The sequence below is a fragment of the Lepidothrix coronata genome, unplaced genomic scaffold, assembly GCF_001604755.1.
Source record: "Lepidothrix coronata isolate B3197 unplaced genomic scaffold, Lepidothrix_coronata-1.0 Scaffold0, whole genome shotgun sequence".
In the NCBI taxonomy this organism is placed as follows: Eukaryota; Metazoa; Chordata; class Aves; order Passeriformes; family Pipridae; genus Lepidothrix; species Lepidothrix coronata.
In genome coordinates this window covers 12006138-12027452 of record NW_016690180.1, presented here as the reverse complement: position 1 = coordinate 12027452, position 21315 = coordinate 12006138, and the positions used below count along the sequence as shown (strand labels likewise).

The window sequence follows — 21315 nt, the reverse complement described above, 5'->3', positions numbered from 1 at the left end:
TTCTGTGAAAATTTATATTAACAATTTAGGAGAAAATAATTGCTTAACCTATAATAACAAGCATTATCCAAAAGGAAATGGCTTGATATTCTGAATGCTCCACACCCACAAATATACAGATCTGCCTTCAATAGCAGTCTTTGCTTGAGCTCTACTGAAACAGGTCAGTTTTGAGAACATATGAGGTTTCCTTCTGAGTGAAAAAACAAGACTGTGAAGAGAAGGGAAATAAAAAAACATTAATCACTAACTGAGTATTTCAAGTTTGAGCACATGTACTTGAAGCTCACAGTCCTCTGGTGATGTTAATGGTAACCAGAAAAAGAGGTCTGAGGACAAGGTGGTATAAGAGTATCTTACTGAAAAATCTTCAACATGACATACTGTGAATCAAAGAGAATGTACAAGGGTATAGCTAAATTAGCACAACTCCAAAAGAAACTGGCAAGCCAGAACTGTAAATCCATGAAGTAAGTCTCTTCAAGACTGTATTTAAAAACACAGTTGTGGAGCTATGATCATACTTGCAGGTGGTCTGCAAGTAAAAATAGCATTACCAGTAAAAAGCCATCAGAATTAGTGACTATTGACTTATGATGGCAGTCCAGAAATTGGAAGCCCCAATTCTCAATTCAGAAAAAGTATTTTACAGATTCACATCTTTATAGAGTAAAAAACTCTTACACATGATGCTGACCAGGGTGATGTCAAAGCCTGTTTCTCCCCAGTGAGCATTAAGAACATTTTCTTCCAATGAAGCAAGAAGGTATTATCTGAAAGAGAAGCTCTTGCCAGCCAAAATCAGTCTACTGTGGATCCAGACACAAGACATAAATGCAATCCAGAAAGTGACTGAGAAACTTTAATCAGACTCTGAAGAAAATTGCCTCCCTTAATTCTCAGCAATCTTAAGGAAACTATCCCTGTCAATTAAGCAGCCTGATTTCCGTTTTGCGCCTGTAACATTTCTTAAAATAGATCTCTGGGAAAGTACATCAGAAATACTAGCAGCGTATGAGGCCACATAAAAAATTTATTTATTCATAGTTTTGACCCATCTGTTCAACAGCACCTCATGGTAGTATAATCTGCCTCTAGTTGATCAAAGCCAATAGAACTGGAAGAATACCACTGTCTATCCTTGTACCAATAAATTACTTCCAACTGTATGCTATGTATGCCCTTAAGTGATTTTGTACAGAACTATTACAGAATTCATGAATCAAGTTTCAACCATGCTTTTCAGGATGATTTTGCACAGAATTGAAAGAAATATTGCTCCTCCTTCAAACATTCACAGTATTTACCAGCTTGGAGTAGAATCTTTGGGTTAACTTGATCATCTGTATCAAAAGTACCCTTGTCACTAGATTACAGTGGGGTACCTACACTTTGCTATTTATATCCTCTGCACTTTTTATACTATAGGAATAATCATTATCAGAAAACAGGGAAAAAAAGAACAGTACTACTATCTTACTGATAATAATTACCAATAAAGTCTTACTCTGCTCAAGCACTGAGGAGCACAGTAACATTGGTTTATGTCCCTCCTAATTGCAAGAGATCATTAAATGGCAATGTCTTAACACCTCAAAACCTACTTTACAGGATTTTTCAATTTTTAATCTATGTTATTCCACCGATGAAGAAAAGATGTTGCCTGCAGTCTCTCTAACATACGTGTTCTCAAATAGTGGTAGCACATATGGTAAAAAACAAGCTGTTTTCTCTAAAGATGGTCTCAACTTGAAAATTCTAACTAGGAATAACCTCAGATGACATCTACAGTTTTCTGATTTAGAAATGGGATAATGTAATAATAATTGTCTGCTGCTGTCTGATACAAAATTTTTTAGAGATCTTATAGCAAGCTTTACCAGTATGAGCCACTGCATTCTCAAGATTTTCTCTGTAACTTAAAGCAGTAGATTGCAATAAGAACAATACAAAAAACTGCGTCATTAGCACACCATTTTTCATGTAGTTTATAGACTGACATTACTGATGACCAGAATGCTGATAAAAAAATCAACAAATTCCACAAAAAGACCAAATCAAACCAAAAACCCCTTCCAATGTTGCTCATTAGTATGCTAATTCATTGCATGGTTCATTCATTGGAATAGTTAAAAAAAAAAGTATGAATTCATAGCAAATTTTCTTTTAATGTACATGAAATTATTAATTTTTTTTTGTTAGAAAAAATTGTCCTGAACATTGAGCAGCAATTGTCAGTTTTTTTATCTATATTGTAAAAGGAAGATTTTACATACCACAGTACCTGAGCAGAATCCTAACAAACTGTCCTTCTTGTTATTTTACATCAAAGGGACTTCAACAGTTACCAAGCTTGCATGAGTTATTTCTAAGTATCCTATATCAATAACCTCTGAGCCTATTTGTTGTGACACTGCTCATGTTATGCCCATGAGATGTATGCCAGAACTGGTGGCTGTTTCCATGGAAACTACAATAGTTACCTCAGTTATGGGAGCTGAATAAGACAAGAATTTGGAAGTCTTACTTTCAAGGTATGCATTGTACTTCTAGCACTACTATCTACGAAGGTCAGATTCTGTTTTAGAAACCCTCTAAGAAGTACGTATTTCGACAGTCTTGCGCCCAGCCCACTTTATGCAACATGTAAAGCTCACAGGTTATTATAAATCTAGCAATGTTTATTCACAGATATTCTGCAAAGCTCCTTGAACATCATGGGAAAGACAAGAAAAATCTGACAGAGATACAACATCCTGTTAAAATCTTAAACTATGTTCCAGTCTCCTATCAGGTTGAATTCTTCCCATCTCTCTTACTTCCACTTATCCTATGTATATGTTAAACCCCATGTCCAAGAATGGGTTATATGGCACTCAAACATACACCCTCCTTACAATCTAGTAGTGAGCAAAAGAGTACTTCATGATAATGCCTACGCAACACAATGAATTGTCAGTGTTAACTAAGCTAACCTGGACATCAGAGAAATACAGCTATGTTGGCACAGCTCTTCAACAGGGTTACTTCACACCACTATGTTTTTAAATAGAACACTCCTCTTCCATGACTTTAACAACCTCCAAACTAGTGAGAAGAGAAATAGCACTCAGGTGCTGTGGCACACAAACACACCCCTTAAGACAATGGCCAGAATTTCACCCACAAGAAGTTTCCACAAAGGAAATTAATTTTCCTGCTTTAACCAGCTTCCATACAACACAGTGGGGTGAGGTAGTGATGCCAGAATCCAATATTCTTCTCGCTCTCGAAGCACTCACAGTCTTCAAAGACTAAGACCTACCTTTAGGCAGCTTTATTACATTAAGTATTCCAGAAACACTGGCATTGAACCTTATATAACACACACACATATCGTTTAATGGGATTTTCATAGCAGCAGTATGTTACATTTCTTTGATCAGATTAGTACCTGTGCAATAAAAATGCTGATCATCCACTCCATCTGCACATCTTGTCCATCACAACATATATACCTAGAACACAATAAATAATTAACAAGGAAAACAATGAAAATTCCTGTTGCAATTAAACATTAAATAGGCTTCTAAACTACTTCAAACAGTTCTTACCTTCATTCATGATGTCTATTATTAGCACTCCCACAAAAAAATAGGGATATATAAATAATTCAAATTATCACTTTACCCTAATTTGCCTGTGATTCATTTCAGGTATGTGCATAAGATTAAATTCTATCATTCTAACTTTATGACTATTGCTTGGTTTCTGGCCACAGAAGGAAGCCAGACACTTAATCCCAAAAGATGAACAAAACACATGAATTAAGAGAGTTTCTTTACTTAAAAAAATCATAGCAAAAAGTCAACATGCAAGCAAAATAATGTCAATTAATTTTCAAACACTCTTATTTTGCGATCGAATGTTTCAACAAATACTAGACAGTGAAGTTAAACCAATCATGTGTTTCATGTTTACCTACCACTGCTGCTTTTCAGAAAATACTGCAAGTCCCCAGCTGAAAGAAAGAAAATTTTCAAAAATCAGTTCCATAAACAGAGACATATTCTTCAAACTGCAGAGATTAATTACCTTTATATAGTTCTTTTAAGTTGAAAAAATAAAATTAAATTTAGAAGTTTAAATGTGTAGCACAAATCTAGAATGAATTGTGGGTTTGAGGATGGATTTTTCTCATTTTCTCACAGTTGATTCATAGGTAATGAACATTTTGTTCTGGACAAAGGGTTCTAGTCAAGCCCTGCACATGGTGGCTAACTACTTGCCTCTTTTTGGCTGTAGCTGTACTTTGTGAAAGTGCTGGAAGTAAAACTGCCCAGCAGAGAGTCCATCATAGTATGGAAATCAGAGAGTGAAGAGAGGTATGCTTGCACCATAAACCAAAGGAATCACATGAGTCTATGGAGATTTAATAACTGCTAGGAAAACAAAAAGGGACTGGGTACACAATGAAGCCTCTGAGGTGAAACAAACACAGACAGTTCTGGAGATCCAGAAGAGACTTGGCAAGTTCTGCTTTTTAAAGTAGAATAAAAATAAAACTGAAGGAAAAAAACCACCTGCAAAGACTCATTTACATAATCTTTTTACTCCTATTTTGGATTAATCTCTTACTCGTTCTGTGTTTAACTTAAAAAAAAACCACAAACAAAAAAACCCAACCCCCCAAAAAAAAACCAAAAACAAAACAAACAAAAAAAAAACCACACAAAAAACCCACCAACTTTTGCTTTAAAATGCCTACTCTTTGAAATTTATAGATGTTTTTGGGGTGTTTTGAATTGCCAACTTTAAAGGAAAAGTTCAAGCAGATCTGTTTAAAGGCTACAGCGAACCTAGACTCCCCCTGGGATAAGATCCTATACGCATTATCTCAGTGTCTCAAAGCTTTGACTGAACAAGAACTGGAAACACCTGAGAAAAACTGGTGTCATTTTTCACTGCTCTTTTCCAGAGACATAATCACTGTAAAGGGCATCGTAGTGTTCAGCTAGAAGAAACATCAAAATAACAAAGACCCTGAAAAAGGAAAATACTCTACTGAACAACAGGAACTGCCACTAAAGGCCATGACTAGCTGGCTTTCTCTTCTCTCTTTTTCCTTGGTGCAAGGAAGGTGTGTCCATCAATGAAATTCAGGACACATATCACAAAACTAAGTGAGCTAGGAGCTAACATATCCACAAGAGATAATAAATGCACTTTAGATTAAGAAAAGGGAATCAATAAAGTAATTTCCTAGCACAGAAGAGTTAACATGTAACATGAAAACAGAGAAGAACAGAACAAATAATATTATAGAGAATAATTTAATTCAGCATACTGCTATTGGCTTCTTGACTTTTCCTTGTTCCACAATGTTTTGTGCTCCCCTTTCTTGATGATACAAGTACCTTGCTACACAGTTTTTGACATATTTTCTTTTCTGTTCTTACTTTGTTGGTGGCTTCATTTTCTTTTTTACTCCAAGATACAGCTTCAGGGAATTGACAGCCAACACTTTTTCAGGTTTGCTAGCCTGAAAGTAAAATAAGATCCTAATTATTTTATCAGGAATGTGCAAAAGAAAATGCCACATGACTGACTCCACTGTTAGGCTTCTTTCATGGACTGCACCCCTCTTTTCTAGCAGATCATTACATTTTTTTTGTCTCTTTCTTTTCCACTAAAAAAGTGTACCAATCACCATTACTGGAAGCAGACTGATTAGGAACTTAAGGTTCACCTGAAATCACAAAACTGTAACACAGAATAATGAAGATGTGGTGCTATTTAAAAAAAAATGGAGTGCTGTAATATATGAACACAAGCTCTTTGAGAGAGAGAGACAGGGAAAATGAGAGGTGGGGTTGCCCTCTGTTAAAGGAGCTCTTCTATGGGATGGATAATACTACAGTGAGAATTTGCTTCAGATCATAGAATCATAGAATGGTTTGGGTTTGAAGGGACTTTAAAGATCATCTAGTTCCAATTCCTCTGCCATGAACAGGAACACTTTTCACTAGACCAGGTTGCTCAGAGCTTCATCCAGTCTGGGATGGAACACTTACAGAGATGGGGCATCCACAACTTCTCTGGGCAACCTGTTCCAGTGCCTCACCAGCCTCATGGTAAAGAACTTCTGCCTAATATCCAGTCTAAACCTACTCTCTTTCAGTTTGAAGCCTTTCCCCCTTGTCCTGTCACTACATGCTCTTGTAAAACGTCTTCTCCGTCTTTCTTGTGGGCTTCCTTCAAGTACTGGAAGGCCACAATTAGGTCACTCCTAAGCCATCTCTTTTCCAGGATGAAGAAACCCACTTCTTTCAGCCTTTCCTCAAAGGAGAGGTGCTCCATCCCTCTAATTAACTTGGTGACCTTCCTTTGGACTCGCTCCAACAGGCCTTTCTGTGCTGGGGACCCCGGAGTTGGATGCAGCACTCCAGGTGGGGTTCCACCAGAGTGGAGTAGAGTCATAACCATCTCGCTAACCCTGCTGGCCACACTTCTTTTGATGCAGCCCAGGATACAACTGGCTTTCTGAGCTGCAAGTGCAGCTGGGTCATATCCAGCCTTTCATCCGCCAGCACCCTCAAGTCCTTCTCAGTAGGGCTGCTATCGATCTCTTCATCCCCCAGCCTGTATTGAGACCGGGGGTTGCCCTGACCCAGGTGCAGCACCTCACACTTGATCTTCATTCTCAGAGTTTTTCAAGACTTAACTGAATCAACCCCAGGTTCTGACCTCAGTTACTACCCCTGCTGTGTACAGGAAGTTGGACTAGAGATCTCCCGAGGTTCATTCTTTCCTTGTTCCTTCTTGAACAAACTACATTTAGCCAACATTCAACAGACATACACCCACACTGAGTATGAGAACTAAACGTGCCTGGAAGATGAAGTGCTGAAAGCAAACAATAAAGTTCTCATGTACACTATTCTACTACAGAGCACAACTAGTATCTAACACAACACAACAGCATCCCTTTAGTACTTTAACGTTAAGTGTTTTAGCTTTCAATTTAGGAAAAAAAACCATCAAGCAACTTAATAAATTTTATAATCCCAGTACATAAAGCTACTCCATAGTGTTTACTGTCCGTGGATTCTCAATTTCTACCTCTGCAGCTTTCAATCTCTGACACTCCAGTGTGGGGAAAAAGAGACAAATCTTAGATGGCATAAACACTTAAGAAAACAAAACAAACAAAAAAACCACACAACAGTTTTATAGCTCGTATTGTTGTGTAACTTCCTACTCAAAAGAAGGGTACTGCCAGGATGAAAAGCATCCCTGCAAAATATACTATTTAGTTAAACAGCTATGTACTTCTCACAAAAATGTACCTCAAGGAAGCCATTTGTCTGTCTGTCAGCTTATCTCTTAACAACAAAACATTAGAAGTGTAAATTATTTCAGTCACTTCATAGACTACAGTAACAACATACAGTGTTCATGGAAACTTTTCACTTTTTTGATAATTGCTCTTGAACAAGGGGAACACTTAACAGAATGTATCTCCACCTGCATATACAAACCTAATTTGCTGTTAATGAGGATTTATAAATTAATTAGTACATGCAGCTTTCCTACTATTAATTTCTAAATATGACTAAAATTAAACCAAGATTATTAGTGGTAGATGAACATCTCTCAAAAGAAAATAAAACAAGTTGATATACACTATTTGATCAGAATGGTATTTCCATTTGCTTTTTTTAAAAAACAAAGGTGAAGCCATTTATAAGTAAAACTGTTCAAAACTCCACCTGAGTTGGGAAATTCAATGTTTTATAAATCAGAATGGCTTAAAAAACGAGATTATAAAGTAGTACAATAATCCAATCATAAAACCCTTCCGGGATCCTAATTATAGGTATTTATTCTCACATATGTGCCAGTTTGAATTTTACCATTAAATTATGAGACAAAATTTTTGACATTCTGGGGACATTCTAATAAATATTATATCCAAAGCATTACAAGAAGACAGAGTGCATCAGCTTACCTTAGCAAGGGATATGTCTTAAAAAAAGTACTTTATGAAGGTCAGCAAGTATACATCTATATTTGCTGGATGGGAAGAACCAGCAGTCAGCAAAAATAAAAGCACTTGAAACTTTTAAGAGATTTTTTTTTAAACCAGAAATTATCAAAACCAAAATGAAAACATAGTTCACGATGAATATTATTTACTTTATACTTTAATACCACAGTAAAAATCACAGTTTTAAGAAAACTCCCATGAAATATTTAAAACTGAACCCATCGTGCTATTAAGTATGATTAAGTTTGCTTCTGCAGAATTCTGAAGTATATCTAATCATCAATACTAGTTTTTAGACAACTGAGAATAAATCTGAAACTTGTTGGGAAGCAGGGAAAGATTTTGTTAGTGTATTCAGAGTTTTCCTTTCCTATAATTTCTTCTGTCATGAGAGTTATAGGTATAAGAACCCTGTTGCTTGTAATTTTTAAAGGTTCTGCGTGAAATACCAAGAAAAATAATGGCATGCAGCTCACTTAAGTTCCATATTACTTCTACTACTGCTTCTACAGTAGGTTTTCAAAAAACTTAGTGACAGCACAACCTATAGGCATTCCTAAATATTGTTTTATTTTTAATTTTTAAAATTTATAGCAACGCATAACCACAAAAGCAAATGACAAACTCACACAAACTCCTTTTACTAATGCACTTGTGAAACAGCAAGACAAAAATCTTATACTTCAACCCCAGACTCTAGAAGTTGTCATTTAACGAGTAATGTTGATCATACAAATAAGAAAGCTAAGTGAGTACTTCAGAATTTGGTGGAGAGTTTGTCTGCTGTACCTTCATATCCTTATAAAGAAGCAAATTTCCTTCCCGTAACACAAAATAACGGTCTTGAAACTTGTTTCCAGACAGCAGTTTTGGTGGTTCTTCTTTGTACTTTAAATTGCCTGCTTTCACACTACCTTTCTCATTTTTCTCTACCAAGAAAAAAAAAAAAGGCATTTTGTTAGAAGATGTTACAACAGTGGAAGCTGTACCAATTGCATGTTAGTGTTTGCAACTATCTGTATTTTATTATTTATTGGTTTTGCTCTTCTTTTAAAGAACCTGTTGACAGTTATTCCACGCATGTTTATTGAGGAAGCTTCACAAGATTTTAACAGTGAAAAACATTAATGCATTAGATGCACAGTTGTGCATGCACAAAAAGTACACGAGTGATATTCGGTCTCAAACATCCAAACATCCAATTATGCAAACACACTTCAAAGTGTATCTAAGAAACCTAGTTAGATTGCATTGCAAAACTCAGGGTCAGATTCTACTGTCATCTGCACAGTGCAGAGAGACTTTGGGACTACTTGGAAAAGTTTTTCTCAATCTCATCTTTCATACTGCCTGAAAACCAGTTGTTTAAAAAGTGGGAATTAAATTATTCCTCCTAATTGTTTGCAAAAAGAAGATAACTAAAATTTGTGACTCTGATTTTACTTCTGTTTTATATCTTAGTAAAATCTGGAGTCATTAAAAACATTTAAATAGATAACAGAAATTACAAAGATAATAAACTTCTACGATTTTGTCAAATAAAATCAACTACATTCTCATTAGCATGCGTGCCGTGAAAGGAAAAATCCCAAAAGAAAATTTCCAAGTATTTTCGTTAGAATTTCAGATCAAATCTAAAGCCAGAATTGATATATTTCAACAATTAAAATCAGAAGTTACTTAGATTTCCTCATTTATTAAGTGAAAATATACATGCACAGCTAAAAGAAAGCACTAATGTATTCCCTCTTTGTCAATAAGAATATTTATTTTATTTTCAGAACAGAATATGAATCCTCTTCCACACAATCACAAGGTTTTTCTTTTATTTTTTTTTAAACCATACCAAATGAGAGGAGCAGGATACTTCCACGTCTGTACCAAATCGGAAGATTTTAAATTTCTGCACACAGTTCTCAACATGACAAAAACTCATTCTAAACTTCACAGCACTCCTACCATAGCCAATCTATCAAATGCTTGATACTTACAAAGATCTTACAAAATAAATCTAAAATAATCAGAATATGTCCTGATCGGAATGTATTTTTCAGATACAAACTTTACAAAACATGATAAACTTGCTAGAACTCTGAAACTACTAGGAACTAGATGCACTTCATCCATCCAGGATTGATCCACCTATGGTTTAGAAGCTTGCATTTCAAAGAATATCTCTGAATAATAGTCCCTGTTCTCAGAAATCAATACTTCCCACTCAAATTATACAACTCTTTACTTGTAAAATTTCAAGAACTTATATACACACACTTTATAGTGAATCTATTGTCTCATATTTTTCTAACAAATAAAACTTTAATGTTAGAAATTTTCAGGTAAGGAGAAGAAAAAGGGCCTTGAAACAGAATGAAGCTGTACTGAGTATCTCTTATACCAAAACATAATACATATCTTGCCCTGCTGAAGAGCACTTGAAAGAGTGCTCCTGCAACAAGCATGAAAATCTATGGGATAAATTGTCAAGAAAGAGTACCTAAAGATCTGGAAGAAAGTGGAAAACTCACCACAAATTTACTGAAACATATCAATACAAATAAACTAACACCTTTTTCATGGAAAAGGGAAATTGATTTCTAGACAAGAGAAAATATACATCTAGACCCCAATATAATGTTTGATATTGCACAACAGGAGAAATTAGTTTAAAATGGACAAGATGAGAATAAGTATAACATTTATGGAAAAGGAGAATGTACTATGTATAAGGAACATGGGAAAAGTTGCACTGACAGGGAAGACAGTGATAAGTTGCCAAGATGAAATGAGGCTAATAGAGTTGTTCCTTTAGGCTCACTACTGAACCAACATTATTTCGAACACCACTCAAGTCTCTGGAAGAAAAAGGAGAAAAGTGCTGATGACACAAAGCTCTGAGGTAACATTAATAAAAAAAAAAGGCAGGAGTATCATAATTTAGTCTTTAAGATTATAACATAAATCAGGTATCCAAGGGAAATTCATGAAATTTATTATAAACATAACATGATCACAGTCCTATTAATTTTACTTCAAATGAAGAGGACATTCATCCATCCAGTTGTCCATTTGTACGCGCTTAATCCACTGTTAAAAAACATACTTCAGGTAGTAGTGGTTGAACATCTGGCCTGAGCTCTATTACTCAGTGAAGAGGAATTATCCACACAGAGTGTAAAAGACAGAAAAGACTAAGGTCTCCCCTTCAAGTCAGCAGTTATTTCCTGTACATTCTGAGATGGAGAGCCACAGCATAACCAAGTGCCTCCTACTCTAAAAACTGGGAACATCCCTTCCCCAGTGATCTCATTCTGTGTATTTTCTCACTCTGACGCTATCCAGTGATGCAAGAATAACATTTATCTAAAAAACGTGGATGAATGGGGCAGACTTTCTCTGCATCTGTGCCTACACTTCATATATATACACTGTTTTGCTCAAGCTAGTGAAGTCACTCCTAAGTATTGCCAATTTTTTCAGAGTAACTTCACAAGCTAAAAGTGTACTCAAAAACTCTACAGAGAACTGAGTTTATTTTTAACATTATTATAACACAATCCAGTTAGAAAAAAGTAATGTTTCAGAAATTAAGCACCTTCACCATGTAAAAGTTCCTTAAAATGGCAATTCCACTCTCAAGAAAAGATTTTGTAACACACGAGATTATTCTGCCATGTGGAGTTTGCAGACATTGATGTTGTAAGTCTGCAATATGGCAGAGACTTGCCTTTTCAAACCACTAAGAAAACCAGTGTAACTTATTTAATAAGGTTTTAATTATTTTAAAGCAAATGGAAAAATCAATAAATATAATAAGTCAAAAGACAGTGTGTCTAGACTAAGATCAAACTGAATTGAACTGATGCAAACAATTACTGTGATGGGTTGCGATAACAAATGGAAGTAAAATTTAGGAGGCAGTAAGGAGTGCAAACGGCAGATCTCCCCTTTAACTGGTACTACATTTTGTAAATTAACACTGGTCTAATCCTTATGTGTTTCTCAGAGCAGTGATTCACACACTCCTTACGACCCCTTTTCTGATTATACTTCAACACTTAGTGTGGTGATGGGAGTTCATATATCAAGCTTTTAATGAACTAGGCCATTTCTCTCCGTTCAGGATCTGCTATTACACATTTAGAGCCAGTGAAAGTTGAACATAAAAGTCATAATTAGCACACTTGTTCAGGTTCATTCATACTTGTAAAATACGCTTTTACAGGAACAAAGCATGATGAGAGAAGGCTATTACTTTCAGAAGAATAAGCATAATAGCATAACAAGATACACAGATTGAAAGATTAATACATCTGTGTGCAAGAAAGAGAGGAAAAGATTACATATTTGAATAAGCCATTAGATAAAATAAGATGGGCATTAAACCAGGCATCATGTGTCATCATCACACATTTTACAGTGACAGCATACATACAGGATTTCAGCTACTTGAAAATAGGATAGTGATTTTTGGACATCTAAACTTCCACTTCCCTCAAAGCAGATACTACATACTTAACAGGAAACTTAAATTCAGGTATTATTTGGGGGGAAAAAAAAAAGGACTGGGGAAGCTTGTAAATCATATTTTTCCACTATATATTTGACCTATATTTCCTCTCAAGTGTCAGATCCTTTTTAAAGGCCACGTACTCTCCAAGTCATTCAGTTGCTTGAATACGTAATTCAAATGAGTATGTCACCTGGGACAGGGCAACCCTGGATGTATGTAGAGACTGGGGAATTAGATGCTGTAAAGTAAGGCAACGGAAAGGGACCTGGGGGTCCTGGACAAGTTGAATATGAGTCAGCAGTGCCCTGGCAGCCAGGAGGGACAACCCTGTCCTGGGGGGCATCAGGCAAAGCATCACCAGCTGGTTGAGGAAGATGACTGTCCTGCTCCGCTCTGCACTGGTGTGGCCTCACCTTGAATATTGTGTGCAGTTTTGGGCACCACAATATAAGAATATAAAGTTATTAGAGAGCGTCCAAAGGAGGGCAACAAAGATGGTGAAGGGCCTTGAGGGGAAGCTGTATGAGGAGCAGCTGAAGTCACTTAGTCTGTTCAGCCTGGAGAAGTGACAAGTCTACAACCATCTCGTGAGAGGCAGAGGAGGGGCAGGCACTGATCTCTTCCCTGTGGTGACCAGTGACAGGACCTGAGGGAATGGCCTGAAGTTGTGTCAGGGGGAGGCTTAGGTTAGATGTTAGAAAAAAGTTTTTCACCCAGAGGGTGGTTGGGCACTGGCTCCCCAGTGAAGTGGTCACAGCACCACGCCTGACAGAGTTCAAGTAGTGTTTGAATAATGGTCTCAGGCACACGGTGTGATTCCTGGGACTGTCCTTGTGCAAGGCCAGGAGCTGGACTTTGAGGATCCTTGTGGGTCCCTTCCCACTCAGAATACTCTGTGATTCTGTGAAATTAACTTTCTAGCTTGGAGGCATCAAATTCGATAATAGAAATTGTTAGTAGTATAACATAATTATATAACTATAACGGGCCTACATACCAAGCCCAAAGTCCTCTACTCAGCACCGACAGTCAAACGCTTCTGACAGATAAAACCTCCATTCTGAATCGATGGTCTGAACACTTTCAGACCCTTTTCAGTACTAGCTGTGTAGTCCAAGACTCAGCTATTCAGTCCATCACACAACAACCAGTGAAGTATGAATTGGATACTGCTCCCACTTTAGGAGAAACCCTTAAGGCCATATAGCAGGTGAAAATTGGCAAGGCAGCTGGGGATGATGGAATTCCACCCGAAGTCTGGAAACATGGGGGCCTTGCACTCCACACCAAATTTCACAAGTTTGTACTGTGCTGTTGAGAACTAGGTGAACTACCACCAGACCTTCGTGATGCAGTCATCATCACTTTGTGTAAGAAGAAAGGAATTAAATCAGACTGTTCAAATTACCGTGGTATTACTCTGCTCTCCATTCCTGGCAAGAATACTCTTGAACAGACTAATACCACTATAGCAGAAGGAATTCTACCTGAAAGTCAATGTGGTTTCAGAGCCAACAGGAGTACCACAGACATGGTATTTGTTCTCAGACAACTGCAAGAGAAGTGTAGGGAACAGAACAAAGGTCTCTATGTAATCTTTGTTGATCTCACCAAGGCTTTCGATACTGTGAGCAGAAAAGGTCTGTGGCAGATTTTGGAACGCTTAGGTTGTCCCCCCAAGTTCCTTAAAATGATCATCTCACTCCATGAGGATCAGCACGGCCAAGTCAGATATGGAAATGCACTTTCTGAGCCCCTTCTAATAACTAATGGTGTGAAACAAGGCTGTGTTCTGGCTCCAACTCTATTCACAGTCTTTTTCAGCATGATGCTCCAAAAGGCCACGGCAGACCTCGATGATCAGGATGGTATCTACATTCGATACCGTACTGATGGAAGCCTTTTCAACCTAAGGCGACTGAAGGCCCACACTAAGACCGTAAACCATCTTGTCCGGGAGCTGCTTTATGCTGATGACGCCGCCCTTGTTGCACACACAGAAACAGCTCTGCAGCGTTTAACATCCTGCTTTGCAGACACCGCTGAGCTCTTTGGGCTGGAAGTCAGCTTAAAGAAGACAGAAGTTCTCTATCAGCCTGCACCTCAGGAAATCTTCCATCATCCCCATATCACCACTGGCGAATCAGAGCTCAAATCAGTCCAGCAGTTTAATTACCTCGGTAGCCTCATCTCCTCAGATGGTAAGATCGACGGAGAGATAGACAACAGGTTAGCAAAGGCATATAGTGCTTTTGGAAAGCTTCATAAAAGAGTTTGGCGAAATAAACACCTGAAGAAAAGTACAAAGATCAGTGTTTACAAAGCCATTGTGCTGTCTACTCTCTTATGTGGATCTGAATCATGGGTCATTTACTGCCACCACCTGCAACTCCTAGAACACTTCCATCAACGCTGCCTCCATACAATCCTAAACATCCACTGGTCAGATTATGTGACTAATACATCTGTTCTAGAGCAAGCAGCAGTCACAAGTATTGAGGCCATGTTGCTGAGAACGCAGCTGCGTTGGGCAGGGCATGTCTCAAGGATGAAGGACCACCACCTCCCTAAGATCTTGCTTTATGGTGAACTTGCCACCGGCTGCCGCAAGAGAGGAGCCCCGAAGAGAAGATACAAGGACTCCCTGAAACAACATCTCAGCCTTGGCCATATTGATCACCACAACTGGTCTACTCTGGCCTCCAATCGGGAGGTCTGGAGACACACTAATGCTGCTGATGCTTTTGAGAAAGCGTGCAGGATCACTCTGGAGGAGAAAAGACAACGCAGAAAGATTCGTGCCTTGCAGAATATACCATTTATGGAGTCTTTGTGCTGTGCCTTTTGTAACCAGATGTGCCTGTCTCGTATTGGCCTTTTTAGCCACCAACGCACTTGTAACAAACGTGGGTAAAGCCCTTCCCAAATCTTCGTTCGCAAAGCCTAGCCATGAATAACTATATATAAATCACACATTTTATATATAATGCAATTTTTATATACAAGATATACGTAAACATAGTCCACAAAGAGTATGTGTAGCACATTATGCATGTGAATAGACTGTGCAAAGCTGTACTATACGTAAAAGAGCAGTCTTGAGCTTCACAGCAGTTCACAAACTAAACTGATTGCAGAATTTCTGTACATTTTATGTTCTTGTAGGAGAGCTTATAGTTTGTAGAAACAAAACCATCCATAATTTATATGTTTTAGGAGGAAGTTAGCACAACCCTCAGTAAATCCATAACTTTTATGAAGTAGCAATAATATAGACGTTCTGGAGACTCTGCTCCAATCAAACATGTGAAAAAATTAAGTTTAAAAACAAAGTTACGTACCACTGTAGCGGTTCATCGTGTCTGCTGTTAGAAATCTTTTTATGATCAGATATGCAGTGCCAGGCTCTGGTAGTGAACTCCAGTGAAGAACTTGTTCTAGTACATTCTCTGTATAATGCAGAGGACGTTCTGAAAAATGCCAGAAAAACAAAACACAAAAATCCAAAATTAAAATAAAAGACAAAACCCATCAAGATTGGAGGCCCATACAAGTTACATATGCCTGGTACCTAACACTGCCTCATTGACTTTGAGTTATAGAAGAACAATGCTTTCAAAATAAGACAAGTAAGGACTTAATTGACTTTCTGAAGCAATATCTTTGCTGGCAGGATCTGCACTGGTAATGAATATAAAATTAAACAAACAGTAGCAAATATATAATCCAAATATCCAAATGTTCAGTGACTCTTGTATTTAGTTATATTTTTTAATGTAATTACACTAAAGCACTGCTTTCAAACTAAATACAAAAGTTAGGAACTATCACAGGGCATAGCTAAATATGTTCGAACAGAACTGAGCCCTGCAGCAATACCGTGCCTCATTGGCCTAGGCTCAACACAAAAATTGTTGAGCTACCAATCATAGCTACCAATTCTATAAAATCAAAGAACCAAAGAATTTGGAGCAATCACAGAGAAACAAAACCCTCAACTGGTATGGATTATACTGTCTGTTAATTATCAAAGCAGACTGAAACAGACTCCTGGTTTCATTACATTCCTTTTACTAGAAGGGAGAAGCATGTAGTCTTACTGGGTCTTCTCCCTCTTGCTGTAGTCAGGGAATTTCCAAACTTGCACCTTTATATTTCAACCTCATACAAAAAGTACAAGATTAATATAGCAATAGGCATGACTAGACCATATGTGTGCACTTCAAAACTTCAGATGTTCAGACATATATTTGTTGATAGGTACCATCCATCCTAAAAGAGAAACTCTGAGATCCTAGCACAGAACAGAAAAACTTCAGTGGTAAGAAAATCCAACCAGTACTCCATACATATCCCAGTTCATATACCACATGAAAGTAGAGAAGATCTTGCAGTGGTCACTAAATGTTCATTACCAGATCCAGCAGAAATCTGAGTGTGACATGTATTGCAACACAACCTGAGGCAACACTTCATGTAGATGGGGAAAGATTGCACTTTACCCCTCTAATTAATCCTTCCTATACATAATCACATTCCTGAAGGCTTTCACCTGCTCAGCAGCAAGCATCTACTGTAATTTAAGAAAACAAAAAAGCCTTAACAATGGCTTTGTGGGCTACAACTTAGAGCAGTGGGTTCAAATGTCATTTTATTTCCAAAGAGAGATTTGCATACCAATTTGTGTTGGTCAGGCCTTGAGAAGAGCTGGGTACAGCTCCTGAAAAGTCAGACCTGTGTGACGCTCATGTTAGGTCACACAGTCTAGCCCAGTGTCCCTTGAGTACTGAAAAGTATACTGCCATAATCTCATTTTTCATTTCTGCTACGGTAGATGAATATGAAATGTCAACAGCTGCTTTGGGACTGTCCAGCACTACACTCTAGCAGAATATATTTTCCTGAACACCTGAACACTAGTGCTTCAGAAAGCAACAGCCACAAATAACACACTTAAGTGACAGAAAAAACTACTGCTATTTTGAGATGCAAAAAAACCTACCCTACCTGCAGACTTGTGATACCACCTATATAAAGATTTTATTATTCTGACATGACACCAAAGCAGCCTAACAAAAATACCATTCTGTAGACAGCAGCTCAAACCCTATTTTATAACACCAATTTTTCTAGCCCTTTTGTTTTAAATGATCAAACTTCTAAAATTTTCTTTGGATTTTTGGGAAACTGTGAATGCTGATGTGATAAAGTGAAAACAACTTGATGCCTTTGTACAAGAGAGAAAACCCACTTTAAGGAGAACTTTGCAAATCAAATGCAGGAGACTGGCAAATCATTACATCTTCCTAGAACACCAGCTCTCCCACAGTAAACACCTACTGTTTTATTTATAGTTATATTTAAGACCATCTGTCATCATGGATTACATGGCACATAAATCATCATGCTGAAAACCATTACCTATTTTACTGGTAACACACCTCATTTACAAACTATTCATCAATCACCTATTACTAAAAAAAATATGCACCCTATTTTGTAAAAGCATATGGTATTGAATATTCTGCATTAAGCTAGATAAAATCATCAATTATTGCAGCTTTTCTATATGTAAATAAATTAGTTAATTTTTAATATTGCAGTTTTAGTATTTTGAACAGCAAGCAGTCAACACATACATCCAATTACCCTTTCTTTCACTTAGGTCATCATATGCTGGTAAATATCTGGAACTAGTCATTTTCACCTTAAACAACATTAACTATCAGTAGAAAATTACTTTCTAGAAAATATAATACCAATTTTCTTGCCTTCTCAGGGTTTGTTTTCAGGACAGTGTATCTTAAAAAGTAAATAAGTCTTATGAAATTTCAGGATTGAGTGCAACAAACGGAATACCACCACACACTGGACAGGTAACAGACCATGCAGGAACAAAAGCAGACAAATATTTTTTATCAGAAAGGTACTGTGATTATTTGCATATGTTTGAAACAAATATGTAACCTTTGTTTCTGTCATTGCGTATCAGAATTTCAACTCTCTTGTAAATGCCTCAGGTTACATAATATTCAATAGTGTTTGTTAAATGACACTAGTAGAATCAACTTGCAGCAGCAAAGACTCAGTCTTTTAGTTCTTTAGTGTCACATTTGGACCAAAGACTGCATAGAACTATTTTTCTCAGTGTTCCAGCCCTTTGAAAACCCGCTAGATTCAGCCATAGCACCACAGGAGTACTGATGAGTGTCTCTTACTACAGGCATTATTTTTATTTTTAAACAATAATTTGCTTGTTCTGATGCATTGATTCTTCCAGAAAGGGATCCATGAAGAAAACACTTCTTCAACACTGTCTCTGTGACTGACGGATGATGAATTAGGACTTACTTTAGTTTTCTTTTTGCTCGGTTGTTTTGGGTTTAAAACACTCGTGTGCCATTTCTAATTTGTGTTTGAAACTTGTTTCAATAGGAAACACTCTAATCCCTGGCCTGTATTTACTGTCCTATGTAGTGCCTTAGTGTCTCACTCTGAGTTTCATTTTGCCATTCGTCCATAGTCATTAGCTCAGACAACATTTCTATCCCACACTAAAATATTAGTTGTTGCACTGAAATACCTCAAGAAGCTGTTGCAGGGTCTATCTTTTTACTTACTTTTATGTTCCCTTGGCCATATCTAGTTTAGTTTTCATTTGCCTGTGTTATATATCAAGTTTAAGAAAATAAAATTCCCTCTTCAATTTTTTCCAATGCTAAGAGAAAAGAAATAGGATTTCTAGTGTACTTGTAGGAATTATCAGGACTCTTCTAAGGATAACAGATGCTAGCATTCTTAGTCAGTTGTCACTCACATTCATGAATCTGGAAATGAACTCTACATTACAACCCTATACAGCATCACCAACAGACTGCAAGATGTGAAAGGCTCAGGATCACTTATTTTAAGTTAAAAAAGACAATACACTTCCATTCTAGTTATTGATACTGCCAAGGTCAAGACTGAGTATATAAGTAATTATATACTGACATAGTATAAAAGAGATTATTGTAAGCACATCTGAAAATCAAGTACAACAAAACTATTCAAACAATATTGGAACATTTAGTAAACTTACTTTTTTCCAATTCCTTATATTTTTTTTCCTTAACTTGAAAATAGGTATTTCACTACAGAAATAAACTAGTCCACAGTCTCCTTCTGTACCATAACAGTAAGAACAGCAACTTACTATGAAATGCAAATAAATGTTGCATATTTCTGTCCCCATGTATTCCAAAAATCAGATTACATTAGTGAGTATTCATCAAAATACAATGTTTTAGTTAAAAAAATTCCTATTACTCTACATTATTTTAAATATCTCTAATAATAAAATGCCCCAGTATGTTATTCATGCTCCAGCATGTATAAAGCACTCCCAATGTTAAAATCTCTTTACACTTCATTAATATTGTGACCATGTGACATTTGCTTTTGTTGGCAGCAGAATCATATTTCAAATAATTTTTTCAAGAATCTGTTAGATACATCCTAATGCCACTTGCCATAAACACAGGATTACACACTTTATGCCTCCTTTTTCATCTACATACATAAAGTAATTGACTAAATAATGTAAAAAAGATTCTTTCTCCTAAGTATTACATGTATGTTCTCATTTCATTTTTTGAAAAGCATTATTCCTTATAAAATCAAGTGTTGACATTCTAATGAAAATAAGTTTCTTCTTTAAGACTTATTGGTAAGACCTACTTTTCTATAGCTGATGATTAATGAACTGCAAAGCACTGTAATATAAAGAACATCTTTTCAACCCCCAATTTATAAGCAATTTACAACAATTCATCACATTACTTCTGGCAAAGTGTAGAAAGAAATCATGCAGACACCACAGCCACCAGATGTAAAACACTGGCATGAAGGCTAATATTTTTTTACCATAAAGTCTTTAACTAAGCTTTTGATGATGTTAAGTATTGAAAAATTAAAATAACAAAAGCTGATCAAACTTGCATAAATTTTAATGTCACCAACCAAGTTCTCCATTTTCAAGTACTTCAAAAGCAGTCCAGATATCATCTTTGTTGGGAATAATGTTTTTGATTCCTAAAACATCATTAGTTAATTCCTCTGCTTCCATCAAAGGTGATACCTGTAATACAAAATGACTCAGTTTATATTTCAATTACTGATTTCTGATTCATTTTTTCAAAGTGTTCCTCCCTGCAACTCCCTTAAAAAAAAAAAAAGAGCAGTAGTAGATATATATGTTGGAAATCCATAAATCATTCATCAGACTCCAACATGCTTTCCTTATTTTGTTCCATGAGATTGAAGTTGGTAACTTGAAATTCCCTTTCTCTACCATTGAAAAATTTGGAAAAAAATAAAGCCTTAGTACGTTTTCTTGGGTGTGGGAAGGCAAATATTACAGCAGCATCATTTTTTTTATCTTAGCAATGCATATTCCCATTTTTAATTCAATTTTTAAAAGCATGTCCATATGTGTATCTATGTATACCACATACCCCACATATATACAAGCACAAGTGTTTGAGAGTTATATGCTGAACAGAACCAAAAGGAAACAAAGTCAGAGAGGTGTAACAAAAAATCATAGAGCACTATTACGTGGAGATGAGAGTATTTAAAATACACTAACCAATAGAAGGCTGAAAAATCTCAATTATTGTTAGTAACAAGCTTTGGTTTCTTAACACTCAAGGCATGCAGAAATGTAAAGCCACAGGCAAAAAGAAAAATCAAGAGGAACATCATTTAAATGCCCTATACTATTAAATAAAACCAA

General features: G+C 36.6%; 1 protein-coding gene across 1 annotated transcript in view; it reads right to left on the bottom strand.

Annotated features, from left to right (window-relative positions):
* The window catches only part of ARAP2 (ArfGAP with RhoGAP domain, ankyrin repeat and PH domain 2), a 121332-nt gene that overhangs the window by 7984 nt on the left and 92033 nt on the right, over positions 1-21315 (bottom strand). Inside the window, exons 27-32 of the mRNA XM_017805844.1 lie at positions 20541-20658; positions 15881-16009; positions 8819-8958; positions 5439-5521; positions 3965-4000; positions 3434-3497 (exon numbers count right to left, since the gene is read on the bottom strand). Coding sequence (XP_017661333.1) covers positions 3434-3497; positions 3965-4000; positions 5439-5521; positions 8819-8958; positions 15881-16009; positions 20541-20658 — 570 coding nt within the window. The remainder of the gene's footprint in view (positions 1-3433; positions 3498-3964; positions 4001-5438; positions 5522-8818; positions 8959-15880; positions 16010-20540; positions 20659-21315) is intronic.